This window comes from Penicillium rubens (genome assembly GCF_028828025.1).
Source record: "Penicillium rubens strain IBT 27055 chromosome Unknown utg000003l_segment0_segment0, whole genome shotgun sequence".
NCBI lineage: Eukaryota > Fungi > Ascomycota > Eurotiomycetes > Eurotiales > Aspergillaceae > Penicillium > Penicillium rubens.
Window position 1 is genome coordinate 1,135,893 of NW_026890601.1, and position 19,191 is coordinate 1,155,083.

Consider the following 19,191-nt stretch of genomic DNA (forward strand, 5'->3'; position numbering starts at 1 on the left):
GAACTCTGGCTGAATATCCCCGAAACTGATCACGAGGGCGACTGCCCCGGATATTCTCGCCCCTCCTGCGAGCCTCGGTTGCTGTCTCACAATCTCGTCTTTCCGTTCCTCTTCCTATTCCATGTCGACGGGTCATTCAGACCATGCCTATAACCCCCACAAGACCCCAGTCTCTACTCCGCAGCCCGCTCCGATGAGCGAGACCGCACAGCCGGGATCGTCGCCTTTTGGCGGCGCTACGAAACCAATTGTGTCAAATAATACCGCCGCCATGGACAAACCAAAGAGTGGCGACAACAAGGTTCAAAAGCGTAGCTTGGATTATGTGATTAGGAGTGGAATTGCTGGAGGGTTGGCGGGGTGTGCAGTAAGTTTCCATGTGTGACAGGTCGTTGCGAGCTCAATATTGATTAATTGCGCCGGACCTATAGGCCAAGACAGTGGTAGCGCCTCTAGACCGCGTGAAGATCCTCTTCCAGGCGTCGAATCCCCAATTCGCCAAATACACGGGCAGCTGGACTGGCCTGGCAGCAGCGATTCGAGATATCAAGCGCACTGAAGGGTTCCAGGGCCTGTACAAGGGCCACTCGGTGACCCTCCTCCGAATTTTCCCATACGCGGCCATAAAATTCCTTGCATACGAGCAGATCCGTGCAGTTATCATTCCTTCCAGCGAATACGAGACCCCGTTCCGCCGCTTGGTCTCCGGCAGTCTAGCCGGTGTCACGTCTGTATGTTTCACATACCCATTAGAGTTGATGCGCGTGCGCATGGCATTTGAAACTAGACAATCGCACCGTTCAGGCTTGGTGGACATATGGCGGCAAATTTACCATGAGCGAGCCCAACCCCCATCAACCCGCTCTGCTGCGGCAGCGGAGTCTTCTTCCATTGCTGTTGCCGAAAGCGCTTCATCTGCCGTTTCAAAAGTTGTCCCGCGCACCGGACTTGCCAATTTCTACCGCGGCTTCTCCCCGACTATCCTCGGGATGCTCCCGTACGCCGGAATGTCTTTCCTCACCCATGACACCGTGGGTGATTTGTTCCGTCACCCAAGTGTGGCGCGCTATACCCTGAGACGAAGAAAAGAGTCAAAAAACCCCGCGGATCGACCTAAACGTCCACAACTGAATACCACGTCGGAACTTCTGTCCGGTGCTGTGGCCGGTCTAGTTTCGCAGACTTCGTCATACCCAGTGGAGGTCCTCCGTCGGCGGATGCAAGTCGGTGGCGCAGTTGGTGATGGACGCCGACTCGGGATTGCAGAAACGGCCCGCGCAATTTGGCTTGAGAGAGGGTTCCGAGGCTTCTGGGTTGGGTTGACTATCGGATATGTCAAGGTCGTTCCCATGGTTGCAGTGAGCTTCTACGTATATGAGCGAGCCAAGGGATCGCTAGGTATCAGTTAGACTTGTGACATATTCTCAATTTTTGCTTGCATATACCATGAGGGCTCTTGATACTGGTTCTCTGTGGCGTTCGTGGATACCTTGGGAGGGTTGTTTTTAGCATACAGAGCCCGAATGGCTTCTTCAGATACACACCAGTACAGAATTTCAAAGACTCTTCTTTCTGTTATTAGAACTTATTTTAAAAGAAACTCCTTAAGCTGGATCAACATTTGATGATAACCTTGGAACTCTTTACACTTTGATGTGTGGCTGATGTGTGGCTGATTAGTAGATCTGACCTTGGAACGTTCCGGGGCTTGACTCCGAGGGCACAGACCACCCGCATAAAAAAAGTTGCAGACTTCCGCCACCCACGACCAAGTGTATTTACCTATTCGGATCCCACAGAATGACGACCCGCAAACACAATGATTTCTTAGACATTGCGGCCAGTGATGAGGAGGCCAGCGGCAGCGACCGTGGCTACGACTCCGAAGCCAATGCGGTGGAGAGCAAAGGTCGGGCCGTGAAGCGGCGGCGGACAACCACACAAGATTTCTCGCCGGAGTCCGACGAAGACGAAGACGAGGGGCAGGAGGAGGAGGAGAACAAGAAAGACGTCGAAAAAGAAGACGAAGATAACGACAATGAAGACGGCGGCGCAAGTCTGGACGACTCAGCACAACCCAGCGCCAAATCAGCCAAGTCGCTCAAAGCAAAGGGCAAGCTCGCCAAGCTGTCTAAACTAGCCAACGGCAAAGCACCCAAGAAAACCCGTCCAGGTGTCATATACTTCTCTTCTCTTCCGCCATACCTCAAACCCTTCGCTTTGAAAGGAATGCTAGAGAAGAGAGGGTTTGGGGGTATCACGAAGATCTTCCTAGCCCCTCTTCTCCCCTCTGCAGCCGGGAATCGAAGCCGCTCGAATAAGAGAAAGCTCTACACTGAAGGGTGGATAGAGTTCGAGTCCAAGAAGACGGCTAAGATCTGTGCGGAGACCTTGAATGCGACTATCGTGGGTGGTTTGAAATCAAGCTGTGAGTCTACTGGCATTTTTGTCCCATACATCCCTGCTATTTTGCAATGGATACTGACAGGCGCTACGATTTATAGGGTATCACGATGATGTCTGGAATATCAAATATCTCTCACGGTACTCCTGGGAGGATCTTATGCAATCCGTACAACGAGAGAGATCCGAGAGGGAAAGCAAGAGGAAGATTGCCGATGCCCGCGAAGCCAAGGAAGCTAAGATGTTTATCGCGGGTGTTGAGAGTGGCCGCATTGCTGATGGCATGGCCAAGAAGAATGAGGAGAAGATGAAGAGGCGGTTGGAGGCGGCTGGTGATGGGGATAAGGAACTGCCGCAGCCCAAGAAGGATCCGCAGTCTACGAGAAGGCGGTTCCATTTCCAGCAAAATGAGGTTGTGAAGGGATCGAAGGATGGTGCTGTGGCTGATGATGCCAAGCGGGTACTTGGGAAGATTTTCTGAGTAGGATTGCATGGGGGCATTTCTTTTTTTATGGGCTTTAACGCCTCTGGTCTGTCTACTTGATCTAATGCAGCCCGGCTTTCTAATATTAGACCACGGAGATGTAACGTCCGGTACTCCGTGTAGTATCAAAAACAACGAAGAACTGGATTATCCTTTAGAGGAAAGAGGAGAAAAGCACCTGGTAGCTAAACTAAGATATGTACACTCGTAGCCAATTCAGCCGGAGGTCTGAAACACGATCGAATCCCGGCGCAAGAATGTAGCCAATATACCAAGCTCAGCCATAATACCTTCATAGTATGTAGCCATTGGCATCATATCCACTTTGGTGCTTGATCCCTTTCCGACCCAATGCCAGTAAAGAAAGCCCGCATATATCGATTATGGTAGGTCTTATTTTCTTCATCCGGAAAAATCAAGTTGGATAGGAATTCGTCCATAACTTCGACCAAGCCAAGTCCTCCTGTGACTGTATCTCGAATCCCCGAGCATCAATACAACAACCACATTGTATAGTGCAGTGGCCGACACCACGGGGCCTTCCGGGAGTTGGTAGAAGTATACCTATGTACATATAACTAATTAGTAGTGCAAGGTATATACCTAAGGAGACTAAAAAAAGACCATTTGAAAGACATTTAAGAAGACTACCGAAGAAGACTACCTGAGAAACCATTAAGACTACGGATAAGCGGCTATGTATTCTTATAGCTGTATAATGCGTACATAGGTACGGAGGTTTAGCCCAATATTTCGGAGGTCCCATGTACCTATATGTACCTATATGCACATATTAAGTAGCACTGGAGGTATGTAACTTGTAGTAGCTTGTACTTCCCTCAACTTGATCTCAATGTTGCCATATTAGAAAAAGAACTCCCATCGTTCTCCTTTTCTTCTCTTCTTCCCAGCACAGCTTTCCATCACTTACACTTCTTTCATTCTTAAACAAAGGGTGGAATCGCCAATCCGTCTTCACTTGGCAGTTCCAAGGTTGTTCTTATACTTGGGGCTCTCAAGTATAGGACATGGAAGACCCTCTCCTAAGCAGAGAAATCATCGTCTGAAAGCAAGTGCTCTTAAATATACATCAAGATGCGCAAGACCGCGGACTGTGCTCGCGTTTCTTCCACAGCTGACCATTTTTCTCAACGCGGTGATGGCCTTTCTGTAAGTAGGAAGAAGTTGAGAGGATGTATCCTTCTGTTGATACTGACCATTGTCTACAGGCGTGTGCCCCAGGAAGTTTACCAGGGCAGGGGCCCTGCTGAGACCGCCCAGAGAGTTTGGGCGTGGAACCAGACCCATCCCCGTAAGATACCTCACAGAGACATTCTCCGTGTGCTAGAGAAGTACTGACTATATTGATATAGTCGCATGCGGCAGCAGACATTTCCCTTATTCATCCAGCTTGGCCCCAGTAGCCAATATTTGTCCGCCACCATTGTTGGAGCAGGCGGCCTCTGAAATGCCTGCTACACCCGAGGCCTACGATTCTGGGGGTTTGACAGCGACGATATCTTGGTTCACTGACACGAGTCAAGGATTGTACACCCGATTCATAAGCCGACCCCGTCTGACGATCGAGACGATGGACCGGTTTCGAGTAACGCTCTGATCTCGAACACCTCGCATGCTGCCTTTATGACACCTTGGGTCGACACTCAACTCTGGTTGCCCGGAGTATACACTCCCCGCCAGGTTGGGCTCATCTGCGTTCCGTGTCACCAATATCTTCAACGGGGAAACCCTCGTGGGAGGAAACACGGAATCTGTGGCACTCGCCGACTAGCCTCCCACAGACAACATCTTCTCCTTCCACTTTGCTATTATCGACATCTATCTCTCAGCACTCAGCTCTTGACATCCTTATCCAGTATGGAAGGGCCACACCCCTCGTCTATCCCCACCTCATCCGCCAACCGCGTTGCGCTACCTCCCTTGTCTAGTCCAGCAGCTCGAGTCACAGGATATGAATTTCGCATTTGAGGTGGCCAGATGCCCTCACCGTCGCGCGAATGATCAGGAACGCCTCAATCAACGCTGCGCGTACTTTCTACTCCTTATGCGATGCTCACAGTGAGTGAGCGTGTTTCGCAGGTATTTGGTGATGCCATGAAGACCGCACGGCCCGCGGGCTGTACTTTCAGCCCAGCTCGTTGCTGCTGCTGGAGAGCTTCCTAATCCCCCACGTTTCACTATGCACTTCTACCTCTCCGTGGATCTCTTCTGACAGCTCTAAAGTTTTATGTGTATGTAGATCAAAGCTCGTACATTGATTATTCGATAATTTTCACAGTATTGTAATTCCAGTCTGTCAAAAATATCGCCCCAAAAACCCGACGCTATGGTATCCCGGAGACATCCAAAACTTCCATACACCATGTTGCATCAATCCCATATATTCCTACAAACTGCCACCTACTTTCCCTTTCCGACCGGCCTCCAATCTACTCTCACCTTTACAACCAGCTGCGTGTTGACTTTGATTCATTTGCATTTAGAGCTTTTAGAGCAATTGATATGTTCTATGAGTCTATAAGAAAGACGGTTATGTCCAAGAATAATAACTTCGCATCTGCATGCTGTACATTGCATATATCGATTTGAAAAAGAACTTTTTTTGTTGACTGAAAACCCAGAACACAAACGCCAACCGGTGCCATGATCGTCAATGATAACATTCAGATTCCCTCTAATTGTCCTCCATGTTCAGCTCATCAAAGTCATCAAGCAGTTCATCCATGTTGATCTTCGGCACGGCATTTCCGTCTTCATCCATGTCCTCGTCATCATCCTCATCCATCTGATCTGGCCTGGCCTGGTACTGGCGGTTCTTGTACAGATCAAGTGTTTGACGCAGCTCCTGATCCTCCTCAACATCACGCAAGAACATTTCGTAATCTTGTTCCATTCTGGCTTGCTCCTGTTCCTGGCGCTTGTTCGTAGGCACATTGACAACGGCAGCAGTCGCCTCCTCTTCGTGTTCGCGAGCCATGCGCTTCAAGCGCCAGCTGCGGGCCTTGGACTTCTTGCTGCGGACGTAGTGCTTCTTGATAAGGACGACGTCTGGGATTGTTGAGCCGTACTGGTTGCTGTTCTCAATCGCCTCGAATTGATCGTTGTTGAACTGGGTTCCTGACAAGTGGTATCCGAGAACAGAGTCGCCCACGTGCAGAACACCACCGAGGTGAGTCCTTGTGAAATAGGTGGTGTCGTTGGATCCTAGATCAGAGGCACGAGCAACTGTGGCCTCAGACAGGAGGTAGCGACCGTTAGTGTGGCCGGTCGATTCAATGTCTAAGATGATGAATTCCCTAAGCTCGGTGGTATCCGCAAGATTCGGGAATGGCTGGCGCCAGTAAATGCTGGAAGGAAGATCTGCGGTCCGGAGGGTGCAAGGGTCCATGAGATTGATAGACGTGCCTACCCGGTGGCAGATAACGAGTGGGCTGATATCAGACAATGACCGGGCCAGCTTAATCGGTAGTGCAACCAGATCATCCTTGCAGATAGGGATAATAGAAACGGAGAAATTGAACTTGTAGCTGCTTGTCGAAGTATGTATGTCCATCGAAATTAATTCATGACTCTTCTTCACGGTGCATGGGACAACACCTGTAGCTGTTAGTAAACCTGCACCTATTAAGTAAAAGGGAAAACACTCACTTGACAAGAATGAAAGCATACGCTCGGCTTCATTTCTCTTTGCAAAGTAGAAATCGAGACCCTCGTTCACCTCCTTGATATTGATGGTATCTTTATGGGCGTTGTGCTTGAGGATAAGCTGTTCCAGGTACAAAAATGTCCGCTTGTGAGGGACCTTCTGTCGGATTTGAATGGATGCGGTCCAACTATGATGGGTGTAACTTTTAGCACATCTAACGAAATAGTGTATTAGTATCATCTAACTCATATTATTCAGTTGGAGAGGAGTTGGAGAGGAGTTGGGAGGAGTTGAGGGAGATTTTTGGTTCTTTTGGGGGGGGGGGGAGAGCATACCCAGAACATTGCTGATTGGCAACAACATATTCAACCTCGAATTGCTGTTGCACTATAGTGCCTTGGAAGGCCTCCGCTTGTGGGTTGTTAGCTTTGATCACACGGCTGGACGATGTGCTGATTGGGGGATGCCTCGGCAGCCTTCACCAGGTAGGGATAAAACTAACTTTGTATTGTGATTTTCACACGTAGTCGCTTGCTATGAGGCTCCGTCCAAATGAAGCTGGCATCGATGATTCGAACTTTGTTTAGACCACGGAGTTTGCGTAGACAAATAGCGAGTAGTTCCTTCGACTCGAGAGCTGCGACGACCCAGCTGTTGGGGGGCTGCAGCCACCGTTCGCAATCCCTACAGCAGTGAATCACGGCTTCTCGTTGCACCTATTAAGTCGAAGAGAGTTCATGTTAGCCGGAACGGATTATAGACGTATAGGAAGGCTTGTTTGATAAGCCCACAAATGGAGTTGTACATACACCTCCGGCAACATCGACAGTAAGACGAATACAATCCGAGCATAGCGCGCCGGCTGAGAGTGTTCCATCGATAGCAGCGCCACAGTTGCAGCAGAGAATACTGAAATGAGAAGAAGTATTAATATGGAATTGAGAAGGTGGGGAGGAACAGGTAGAAAAAAAGTTGCGATAAGAACTCACGTCGCTGCGACTTTCTCCTGCTGCGTGAAGTAGACGGGGGCATCCAGATCCATCGACATGTTGATGAGCAGAATCAGGAATAAGAACCCAAGACTGAAAAAATCACCAGGGTATTGAAGACTCGAAGAGTTCCCAGCGCCGTGGATTTGTGATAATTGCCCCCCACCTGAATCTTTTTTCGGATGACTCAGCTGTTTGCAGTGTTTGCATCTGTTATCTGATATCACCAACTTTGGAACCGAACTGTTCGAAGAACTCAAGTCTCCGTTTCTTCTACCAATATAACCATAACCATGAGCAGGGCTCTCTTACGAGGTGCTGCGTGCCAGGGTTGCCGGCATGAGGTGCTACGATCCTTCGTTTCGGTCTCCGGCATCCCAATGCCACGATCATCTCCTCTTTCCTCCCGTTCAATCTCCAATTCTAGAGCTTTCTCCGCCGTAACTGTGCTGCGGTCTGATCGCCCTCCAAGTTCAAACCAGATTGACCGTCATCTGTCCGAATCGCAAGAGCCACCAGCACACTCGGAAGCCAATACGCCAGCTTCATCACAGCATGTCCCCTGGTATCTGCAGGAAGAGGCGCCAATCGTCAAAGACCGCCCGTTGACCGAAGCCCATCTTCCCCAGATCCCAGACGATTCGCCAGAAATGCTCTCGACCCTATTGGAGTATACGTATAAGGACTTGGGCTTGGATCATCTCAAGCTTTTTGACCTACGCGGCCTCGAAATTCCTGCAGCTCTCGGTGCTAATGTCATCATGATCATCGGGACTGCTCGCAGTGTGAAACATCTAAACGTGTCTGCGGATCGTCTCTGTCGCTGGCTGAGAAGTCAATACAAATTGTCTCCCTATGCCGACGGCTTATTGGGACGTAACGAGTTGAAAATAAAGCTTCGCCGTAAGGCCAAGAGAGCGCGCGCCGCCAGCGCAGCAGGCGCAATGGTCGACGAAAAGGATGATGGAATCACCACAGGATGGATTTGTGTAAACGCGGGTATGGTGGACAAAGGCGCTACTACGACCCAGTTGAGCGATGTTGGAATTGAGGGATTTGGTAATCTCGACCTCGGGACTAGTGTGGTTGTCCAGATCTTCACCGAGGAGAAGCGGGCCGATGTTGACCTTGATGGTCTTTGGGAGGCTACTCTAGCCCGTGAAGGGCGCAAGGACATTCGGGAGAGCACAGAAGATCTATCTAAGACTGGTGCTGGACCCCCCAGGTCTACGTCCGATGGGTTTGGCTCCATCCCTGGCCAAAAGAGAGGCTTTCATACCATGCGCAGACTCGCGCTATCGGCCATGAACTCCGCTGAGCCTGGTTTGGAAGCTGGTTTTCCTGGCGTGGGAGCTTCGTCCTCTGCACTTCCAGGCGATGCAGCTGAAGTTGCATCCCAATTGACACCGACATCTTTGCTCCAGATTCTCGCTGAACTTCCGGCCGATAGTGCACGAAATGAGCTTGGGAGCGGCCCAAATGATCGCCAGTCGACTCTTTTTCTACGGCTCTTCTATACCAACCACGCCGCGAGGTTTTCTGCACAGGAAAAAGCCATTTTTCGATTGAAGTTGTTCTCCATTGCTGTGTCTCGACAACACCCAGCTTACACTAAGGACACGCTTTTTAGCACATTCTCTGATTTTCTTCGCGACGGGTATGACCTTCCGGATGACCTTGGATTCGATGTTGTTTCTGCGCTTCTAACGCCGAGAACAGCGGGTGTTGTCACCGAGCAGTCTGAGACTCATTCCTCAGAGGCTGATATGGAGCTTGCTTTGTTAGTGTTGGATCGCTTGAGCCTCCGTGGTGTGCCAATTTTGAACATGAGGATCTTCAATATACTCTATCAAGCAGTCTGTGCACCCAAAACAGCACCTTCTAAGCCGACTGAATCGCGCCCGGAAGAGGGTTCTCCAAGTTGGTCTGTGGTTCAACAGACTGAGTCTCAGAAACAAACGTTGTCTCGGCTGTCCAAGATACTGGCGGCGGCCAACATCCCATTTGACGCAGTAGATGCGCGTCAGCTTATGGTGACATTATTCCAATGCGGGGATTACGACGGGTTCTGGCGACTGTGGCGGCAGTTTCCCTTGAAAGGTGTCAATCGCACACAAGAAGATTACGTGCAGCTGTTCAAGTTGCATGCCGAATTGGGCGAGGAAGTGCGAGCGCGCGAGTGTCTGTCAACGGGGGTACCATTGATGAATCAAGAATCCCCTGCCATTGTGCTACAAGGTCCGATCGTGACAGCCATTATGCATTGTATTTTGGTGGCAGATCCGACACTACAGGACCGAGATGAAGAATCTCCTAGCTTCTACATGCCGCTCTGGACGGAGTGCCAGGAGGCACTTGCTCGGGAAAATTGAGTGACAGGGATCAATTTGTAAAATAATCTAGCATATATTCTGCGTACAATATTATGTGTGTATTTAATGTTAAATGTTGAAGTCGTTGTAATTAATTCCCTGATGAATGTAGGGCATGGATGGATCTATGTTGTACTCAGCCCTGGAGGTGCCCAGAACGACGTAGTCAGCTCGGATAAGTTGAGCCTCGGCATATGATCACTGGTTCCGGCGACTCTACCTCCCCATCTCTCTCTTCAAACACCACCCTGATAAGGATGACTGGCACTCCTGACGATGGAGTACCTTCCTAGTCTTCAACAGGAGTTCGATGAGCACAAGCCATCGCTCTTCGGTAAGTCGATTGATGCTTCCCCGCGGAGATGGAAACCCCAGACACGGGGAAACCCCCATACATGATTGGAATCCCTAACGCGAAGATCTCGCTCAACAATAGAACTCCTCGCTGAGCAACAGCTCTCGGATCTTCTTCCTCCATCTTTGCGCTATCTTCTCGCAGTCGCAACACACCGCCACCCGCGCTACCTCCTCCGAATCCTCAATTCATACGACGAAGTCTACGCCCTCCTTTCATTAATAGTCGAACGTTACTACCTTCGAACATTCGGCGGCTCTTTCACAGAAAACTTCTACTCTCTGAAACGTGAGCGCGTTCTCCGTACCAAGAATGGCGAGATCCCGCGCGCCCAGGTCGGCGCGGCAGGCCCCGTGCGCGATGCCCTGAAGCTACACTCGGCGGACATCTGGAAGAACTTGTTCGTCATGGTTGGCATCCCTTACCTAAAACGCAAGTTAGACGAAGGATACGACATTCATGCCGCGCCACATGCATCCCTGGTTACCAGCGGCGGCCCACGATATAACCCCAGCGACGACCTGCCGGCCAACCCGTCGCTGCGCCAGCGCATCTTCTTCTACTACAAGTGGTTCTTGCGCAATGTCTACCCATCTGTAAATGCGGCGTACTATTTCTCCGTCCTGGCATTCAACCTCGCCTACCTCTTTGACAACACGAAGTACTCCTCCCCGTTCCTGTGGCTTATCGGCACGCGCATTCGCCGGCTAGGCGCCGCAGACCACCGCGCCATCGCCGCAGTGCTAGATCCCAAGCCCGGCCCCGGCACCGGGCGATCTCAGAGACCCGGTGGTGGTCTTCTAGGTCTCCTCAGTCCCCAGAACCTTCATACTCAGCTTCTGGGCTCACTGCGCTACTTCCTTCCTGCTTCAATCTTCGCCCTGAAGTTCCTAGAATGGTGGCATGCAAGTGACTTCTCTCGTCAGCTCGCTCGTAAGGCAACTGAAGTCCTGGATCTGCCCGCCCCCGTTGTGGCAGGCTTGACTTCTCCTGCGGAACGACGGAAGTCGTCCATCCAAGACGAGAAAGAAAAAGCCAAGAAGCAGGCCGAGCAGGAGAAGAAGAGTGCTGCCGGTGATCTTAAACCAGCACTCAAGCCTCCTCGTCGCCACCAACCCCCCATATCCGCGACTTCTTACCTTCCTATCTACACTGTCTCTTTGCCTCCGGCTGATCCCTCAAGCGCAAATACTTGTCCTGTCTGCATGGGCGCGCTCGTTAACCCGACTGCCTGCCAGACGGGGTATGTGTTCTGCTATGTGTGCATCTTCCACTGGCTGAACGGTGAGCACCAGCGCCAACTGGATTTCATGGCCGGTGAGGGCGCTGGTGCGCCGTGGGAAGAGGAGATCATAGGTGATGACGAAGAGACGAAGAGGGGTTCTAGTGGCGATGAGGCTGAGGAAGGCCCCCGTAAACGATCTGGTAAATGGGAGAGTGGCAAGGGGAGATGTCCTGTCACAGGGAGAAGAGTGCTTGGAGGCACCGAGGGATTGAGGAGGGTGTTGGTTTGATCTGGGGTCATGTAGTTCCAATCTCCGATATATCAATCCTTGATCGCACACTGTACATTGTACAGCAGATATCTTGGGGGCTGAAAGAGGACATATCAGTGTTCGAACTGTATATAAGAGCATGACGCTAACTAGTAGGAAAAGAGCCTCATTTCCTCCTTTCTCCCTCTTTCCAGTACCAATTTCATATTCTCTCGAGTTCTTCCTGCAAAGACGTTGGAAGACCTTGTAAGCATCATTTTCTTTTAACATGACAACCCGAGATTGGCCTCCTGGCCTCATAAGCCTAACCACCCTATATAGACGAGACATACCATCGCTTTAAGCTAGGCCGCTCTTTTTTAAAAAGAATGAATGAAAAGAAGACACCTGGAAAGACACCCGAAAAGACACCCGAAAAGACACCCGAAAAGACACCCGAAAAGACACCCGAAAAGACATCAGAAAGAAGATATCAAAAGGTGCGTCGAGAGACGGACTCCTCTTCTTGTATACTTCCAATGAGTCCTCGCCTCATTTGTCATTAGACATCTCTTCCGACCTCGGGAGGTTGACCCAAGGGTTTTGCTGTCAAGTCAAGTGGGAAAGAACGACTGTGTTCTTTCCCATCTATGGATACACCCCGACCCCCAAACAGGCAGTAGCTCAACCCCTTTCCCCCCCATCTCTCTCTCTTCCTTTTTCCTTTCTCCATCTCCAATCATCGTTTTTCGTAATCACACAATATGAACAACGATATGCAAACCATCTTCTCCGAATTTTCGGACCCTTACCGACGATCGTTGATTGATCGTATCTGTGCTGTTCTAGTGAGAGACAAGGTCCAAATCCCACGCGTGAAGGCGCTGGGTCTATGGTTCGCTGAGATCAAGGCCCTGGAGGCCCTTGAGCGGGACCCAGACAGGCTTGACTCCCTCCTGGGTGTTTTCACCGAATACGATCTTCCGAGAATTTGTGCGTATTCACGAAGTCTGCCTCGGCCTTGTATCATTGAACTAATATTTTTTATTCAATTAGGGGCCGGTGACGGACATGCGTCTCGCGTTGACCGGAGGAGTGACACAGTTGACGTCTCGAGCGGACGCCCTGGACGTGGTGATCGTGGTAGATCTGGCTCTCCGGCACAAGCCAGTACCGCCGTTCGTTCGCGGTCAGAGATCAGAATTCCGGCACCCAAGGGCAGTGACGGTCGGCGAAGAAGGATAGCTGGTGACCCAGTGAGTTTGTCAGGAGTATTCATTGTAGAATCCTGCTGACCTCTTTTATTTCTAGACCGAGGAAAGCATTAGGAGGACAGTGACAGATCGTGAGGGGGCCAGATGCGCTATGACCCGCCGTGCAGGACCCTCGCTTGAGGTAGCCCATATTATGCCGAATAGGATAAATGGGACCACGCAGGACCAGCATAGGGCAAAGGGCGTCTGGAACTTTCTTGAAACCTTCTGGTCCAAAGAAAAGGTCGCTGCATGGAAGCGAGCCTTGATGCCAGGTGGTGTGCTAGTGAGCACTGAGCAGGTGTGCAACCTGATCACGCTGGATCTCGTAGCTCACGATCAATGGGACAGAGGACTCATTGCGTTCCGGCCAATTTCGGTCAACGAAGAACAAACTGAAATGCGAATCGCATTTCATTGGCTTCCTCTCCGACGCGCCACCATCGCTAGGGATGACCGAATGGCGCCTGCCGCAGTCCAACACATGGATGTAGGCACTCCACCGTCCAGGGGCCCCGTGAGATATAATTACTTTGTCGATATGGAAACTTTGCAAGTAATTAGCTCGGGGCATATCTTTACGGTGAGAACTAACGACAAGGAGAAACAACCATTGCCTTCGATGGAACTTTTGGAGCTGAGATGGCACCTCTCCCGCATTGCTGCAATGCAGGGAGGAGCAGATGAGGATGATGACAGTGGTGACGATTCTGACGGTGGGTCCTTTTCAGTCCCACCAGGGTCGCGATCGCCCGTCAATCGAGAGCGCATGCTTTGCGAGAATGTGTCTCTCTAATCTCCCACCCGGTCAGTCTCACCCCAAAAGTTGCAAACTTTGCCTTTTAGGGGAAATCTCAGTTCCTTAATCGAAGAAGGCGATTTGTGATTGTCTTTGTCTTTCCCTTGAAGGAGTGGCGAGCTTTAGCTTCGTCTTGTTCCTAAAGGGGTGAAGAGATGGTCTATTCCTGAAAGGGTGGTGAGCTTCGGCTCGTCTTGTCCTTCACGGAGTCACTTGTTGTTAGTGTATTCTCGATAGGGTGGCGAGCTTCGGCTTTGTCTTGTCCTTGACGGAGTAACCTAGATCTTGTCGGTTTGCCTCTTACTCCTGAAAGAGTGGCGGGCTTCGGTCTGTTTTGTTCTTGACGGAGTGTCTCTGTTGGCTCTTACTCCCGAAAGAGTGGCGGGCTTCGGTCTGTCTTGTTCTTGACGGAGTGTCTCTGTTGGCTCTTACTCCCGAAAGAGTGGCGGGCTTCGGTCTGTCTTGTTCTTGACGGAGTGTCTCTGTTGGCTCTTACTCCCGAAAGAGTGGCGGGCTTCGGTCTGTCTTGTTCTCGACGGGGTCGTTTGTCATCAATCAATTCCTGAAAGAGTGGCGGGCTTCGGCCTTGTCTTGTTCTTGACGGAGGGAAAATCCGGTCTTGCCAAAGACCGGGGTCTTTTAGAATACCTTCGGGGCGGGTATTCTAGAAGATCTAACAGCAATAAGCTTGGACCTCTACGTGGTGCTGTTGACTAGTAGCCTTTAGGTGAAGCCAACACAAGCTAAAATCCTTCCCTAATTTTTCAAGTTGAAGGCTATTAATGTTTCTATATACACAGTGTGTCTCCGGTACCTTTCCGCCGCCGATCTGACCAGATGACTCTGAAGTGCAACACAAACGTCGCAGCAAGCCGCAGTCTCCCCAGAATTCTTGCGAAACAGCACACAGTTCCTCGTCCCTCCGGATACGGAATGCCCGACGGAGGCCAGGAAGCGCTGGACTGCTTCCAATTTGTGCCACTCGCTGACCTTAACCCGTCACCAGATGTCATACATCATCATAGATCAAGGATGGATACATTACAATGGGTATCAGGGTCTGAATTTCCGCACAGCTCACATCAACCCCAGGTGAGTACACCAGATGGACCACAAAACAATCTTTCGCTACTACTTGAATGTTAAATCTGTAAATACCTGCTCAGCCTCTTTCATAGCTTTAAGACTTAGCTTCTACCGCTACTCAATGTCACCGTGCTGCACAACATGCATCTCACCATCTTTGTCTCCCTCGCTCTGGAACACCAAAACCGGCACGGCCCATGGCGGCGTGGACTGCAAAACGACTTCACCATCGCCATCACACTCAGGAGACACAACTTCCTCAGATACATCGTCCCGTCCCTCTTGTATCTCTTTCTGTCGGATTATATGAGCGACATCTGAATGCTTCTGCACAAGGGCCCATTCGCGCGGCGTGCGTCCATAAATGAAATCACAAGAGCTCACATCAACCCTAGGTGAGTCCAACAATAGCTGGACGACCTCGAAATGACCGTTGACTGCAGCCCATGAGAGCGGTGTTCGCCCATAACTGGTGTCGGCGAGGTCAGGGTCCACGCCTTCTGTATTTAACAGCCGCTTTACAATTCCAGTGGCTCCACTTTCACTGGCATATGAAAGCGGCGTACGATTGTATGTGGACTTGGAATCCGGTTTCACCTTTCCCGTACCTAAAAGGAGATCGAACATGGTCTCGTTACTGAGCTCAGCGGCGATTGACAATGCGGTGCGCCCACCTGGATGGATATCGTCCCATCCAACATCTTGTGCACCACTGCCGAGGAGGAGCTTGCATATTGAATCGTGCCCTTCTCTAAGAGACGAGACCAGTGGGGTTTGCTGCAGGGCGTCTTTCATGTCAAGTTGGACAGCGTTTGTTGCGATCAAAAGCTTGACCACTTCAGTATGACCTCCCCTTACAGCCAGGCACAGGGACGAATAGCCGGCGTGGTTCCGGCAATCTGGGTCAACTCCCTCGACGCAGAGAAGAAATTTAACTACCGTGTCGTGACCTCGTGCTGCAGCCCGAATAAGTGGTGTGTTGCCCCCTTCAATATGCCGCGTTAGGTCAATGCCCTCTTGTTCCAGCAGGAGCCTCACGATCTTCAAGTGGCCACCTTCGGCGGCTGACAAGAGCGGTGACTCATAGACGGGATCACGGTCTGCCTCAGCTCCAGAGGCTAGCAGAAGCTTCACAACTGCCTCGTGACCATTTTTTGCTGCCTTGTAGAGTGCTCTAGATTTTGAAAGGCATTCTGTGTCTAGGAAAGCCTTTTCCAGGCTCAGAAGGATCTCCACTACCCGGAAATGGCCATTCTTAGCAGCATTCTCCAGAGGCTCATACGATCCATCACGGATGTCAGAGGGTGCACCACCAGCCCCCGCATCTAGGAGTAGATCCACAACCCGCTCGTGTCCACCTTGAGCAGCCAACGCCAAAGGGGAGCTAGGAGAGAACAAGTCCTTGTCGCTCAAGCCTTCACCAGTGGTGTCTAGACCGGTAGCGTCTATTATAGCCTTGACTCTTAAGTCTAGGCCAAAATATGATGCCAACAACAGTTCAGAGTAGTGAGACCCATCCTCCCAACACGAGAAATAACTGTTGGTTTCGTTGGGTGTGTAGGTTAGGTAGGTTTCGCTGGCTTCGTTGGTTTCGTTGGTTTCGTTGGTTTCGTTGGTTCCGTTGGCTTTCAGATATGTAGAAAACCACACGTTAAACCGCCTGGAGCCTACCCTGCACACTTCATTCACTGATTCCAAAATCGCCGACTGCCTTTCGCTCGACGACTTACGGAAGTGCTCAGCCCAGTTCTTGGCCGCGTATTCTAGGAAAACATGTTCTTGAGTATATTCCCCGATATTCTGCTCCGGGTTCAGGCAAGACTCAAAGTCTTCGAACAAGAGATATGCGATGCATATCTCGTTTAGGATACTGTTTGATTCGGTTGGCACCAAAGAATGCTTCCAGTGGGAGAAGGCGATATCACTATGTGGCCGATTCTCGACAGTCGAATAACTTGTTGAGCATCTGGGCTCCGTCCGTGGTGTGAATGTATCTCCTGTCTCTGCCTTCTTCACCAAAAATTCCTTTGCGGTCTGATGCAACAGATATATCTTTGAATCGATGATTGTCACGAAAAGTCCGCACAGATTTCTCACCACGGCGGGAAACCGTGTCTCCGATTCGAGATCGAGATCCTCGTATGTGCGGTCAGTTGGGCGTATTGCAAGGGCGATCCTCGTCTCTTTGAGGGTCATGGGCCTGACAGCAGACACAACAATATGGAGCAGTCTTTTGGCTTTTTCCTGGTCGGGACTCCGAGCCAGGATATTCTCGTACGCTTCGTCGACTGTCCTTGGGAGTGTGTGGATGATCTCCTGTACTCTCGCATTGGTGTAGCTGATGCTGTTCTCAATCACGTCAAATATCAGGGTAACCCAGAGATACGTCCGATGAGACATGAGCAGAAGCTGATTGCGAAGAAACGCTCGTTCGTGACTTTCAAGCTGGAGACGATCGCCCATTTCCTCGACGCGGTTGTGGATGACCAGATTGATCTCATCGGATATCTTCTCTGTCTCAACGTCGTCTTCGCCGCTCAGGTGGATTTCTGGCACATGGTTCTTCAGAGGCTGAAACTCGCGCAGTATATGGGCGTATGGTCGACTCGTGACTAGGAATTTCAATAACGACTTGCTATTCACCCTGCGGTAGTATCTGTTCAAAGCTTGGATAAGTTGAGAGCATCCACCACCTTCGCATTCATCTAGAGCGTCTAGAACACAAACGATTTCCCCGGCATCTGGGTTGCTAGCCACTTTGACCAGCAAGTCCCATAAGCTAGAGAAAGACTTGGTAAGCCAACCTGGGTCTCTTCCGAAATCGTCAAGTATGGATTTGTGTAAAAGCTTCTCATTTTGGAGGAACAATTGGCGTAGTATGGCACACAAGGCATTTACTGCACTCTTTTGCTCTGTATGGTCATCCTTGAAGAAGAAGTAGCAAATGACCTGCTTTTCAGACCTTCGGATCTTGTGATCGACTAGACTTTTTGCCAGCACTGATTTTCCACAGCCAGGGTCCGCAGAAACCCAAAGGAGGCAGGATGATGTATTGTCCCTCCACCCTTCGAACAGAGGATTAGTTGTGAACCATTCACACGTGCCCTGAACTGCCTCCTGATTTCTGTCTTTATGGTCCTCGTAACAGGAAGTATAAAGCACCTTGAGAAACTCATCCCGCGCAGAAGCGGTTTGAGGGCCGGTTTGCTTTCTCAGACTGTGCAAGATGTCATCAGTATTTTCCCTCACCTTTAAAAGGTTTTGCTCATGCTTTTCCAGGCCGCTGTGCAATTTCACTGAGTCAATGACAGAAGTAAAGTTCCTGCACAGGGTCTCTGAGTCCTTAATATCAGCTAGTTTTCCCTTCCAACTGTCGACTTCGAACGTCTCTATAAATCTCTGTCGGATGGGGTGTCTAGAGAGATGGCACAGAGCTCGGGCCTGGAACTCCAGGACCCCTGAATAGAGATCCAGCATACTGGCTTCGAACTCAGTCGCAAACCGGGCGGCATCGTCCGCGCTGGCAAGAACAACATCTTTGCGCGACATGTATAGTTTCCCCATCACATTGAATTGGCAAATCAGTTTCGACGTATAGTCAAAGCCGGACAGCAGCGCCTTGTGTTCGTTCACTGACCGAATGAGCAGCTAAGCCCGAGCCTTAGCAATCCCCTTCATTACACATGACTGAAAAACCCTCGAAGGGGCAAAAAAAAAAAAAAAAAGACAGGTGAACCCACTGATAAAATTACTGTGACTCCTGCGCAAGCCAGCGCAACATGCGGATCCGCAGCAGCGGCCGTGGAGACGATATCCTTCACGGCCAGCACATTGTTCGCGATCCCAGTTAAGATGCTTTCGACAGAAACGTGATTTTCGCGTAGCCGAACTCTCCATTTCTTCTCGTCAAGAGCTTGAATTCTATTGACGGTGAAATTAGACAACTGCTTCTGGCGATCGGAAGATGCCATCCCCGCGATCTCAAATCCCAGCTCTGATTCGAGAATCGACAAATACGTCTCCATTATCTTTCTGGTCTGACCATCGGGACTGTTTCGCAGAGCCTTTTCTGCGCGGTCCCAGAGATCGCTGGGCTCATCTTCTGATGTGGGAGTGAGGACAACTTCGTCGACAAGCGGGGTATCTGTTGGTCCAATGTTTGGAGTACGGGAATTATCCAACTGCGAACGCGAGTGTAAAACCCTCTTAAATGTAGTCGTTCCTATGCTCTTTATTCTACGGAACCGATGTGAGAGAGAACGCATTTTATGCTCGAGAGCGAATATTCGAGTGCCTGTTAGAATGAGA

At 50.5% G+C, this 19,191-nt stretch overlaps 7 protein-coding genes across 7 annotated transcripts; 5 read left to right on the forward strand and 2 right to left on the reverse strand.

Annotated features, from left to right (window-relative positions):
* Positions 1–121: 121 nt before the first annotated feature.
* On the forward strand, positions 122–1,409 carry N7525_006627 (coenzyme A transporter; the record flags this gene model as incomplete). The annotated part of the gene is made up of 2 exons (XM_002568861.1): positions 122–367; positions 432–1,409. 2 exons carry the CDS (start codon positions 122–124, stop codon positions 1,407–1,409), a joined length of 1,224 nt encoding a protein of 407 aa, XP_002568907.1.
* Positions 1,410–1,800: 391 nt separating this feature from the next.
* On the forward strand, positions 1,801–2,884 carry N7525_006628 (RNA-binding ATPase activator ESF2; the record flags this gene model as incomplete). Its single annotated transcript, XM_002568860.2, has 2 exons — positions 1,801–2,428; positions 2,505–2,884. The coding sequence occupies 2 exons, from the start codon at positions 1,801–1,803 to the stop codon at positions 2,882–2,884; spliced, it is 1,008 nt and encodes a 335-aa protein (XP_002568906.2).
* A 2,698-nt stretch (positions 2,885–5,582) lies between these two features.
* On the reverse strand, positions 5,583–7,602 carry N7525_006629 (ribosome-binding protein NMD3; the record flags this gene model as incomplete). The annotated part of the gene is made up of 6 exons (XM_002568858.1): positions 5,583–6,505; positions 6,557–6,768; positions 6,890–6,965; positions 7,057–7,270; positions 7,364–7,463; positions 7,544–7,602. 6 exons carry the CDS (start codon positions 7,600–7,602, stop codon positions 5,583–5,585), a joined length of 1,584 nt encoding a protein of 527 aa, XP_002568904.1.
* A 234-nt stretch (positions 7,603–7,836) lies between these two features.
* On the forward strand, positions 7,837–9,915 carry N7525_006630 (RsfS/YbeB/iojap family protein; the record flags this gene model as incomplete). Its single annotated transcript, XM_002568857.1, has 1 exon — positions 7,837–9,915. The coding sequence occupies one exon, from the start codon at positions 7,837–7,839 to the stop codon at positions 9,913–9,915; it is 2,079 nt and encodes a 692-aa protein (XP_002568903.1).
* A 242-nt stretch (positions 9,916–10,157) lies between these two features.
* pex12 (ubiquitin-protein ligase peroxin 12) lies at positions 10,158–11,784 on the forward strand (the record flags this gene model as incomplete). Its single annotated transcript, XM_002568856.2, has 2 exons — positions 10,158–10,249; positions 10,352–11,784. Exons 1-2 carry the CDS (start codon positions 10,192–10,194, stop codon positions 11,782–11,784), a joined length of 1,491 nt encoding a protein of 496 aa, XP_002568902.1. The 5' UTR covers positions 10,158–10,191.
* Positions 11,785–12,509: 725 nt separating this feature from the next.
* Positions 12,510–13,794, forward strand: N7525_006632 (uncharacterized protein; the record flags this gene model as incomplete). The annotated part of the gene is made up of 3 exons (XM_061213792.1): positions 12,510–12,738; positions 12,802–13,001; positions 13,057–13,794. 3 exons carry the CDS (start codon positions 12,510–12,512, stop codon positions 13,792–13,794), a joined length of 1,167 nt encoding a protein of 388 aa, XP_061068223.1.
* A 1,203-nt stretch (positions 13,795–14,997) lies between these two features.
* On the reverse strand, positions 14,998–19,148 carry N7525_006633 (uncharacterized protein; the record flags this gene model as incomplete). The annotated part of the gene is made up of 2 exons (XM_002568854.1): positions 14,998–18,531; positions 18,624–19,148. 2 exons carry the CDS (start codon positions 19,146–19,148, stop codon positions 14,998–15,000), a joined length of 4,059 nt encoding a protein of 1,352 aa, XP_002568900.1.
* Positions 19,149–19,191: the final 43 nt, after the last annotated feature.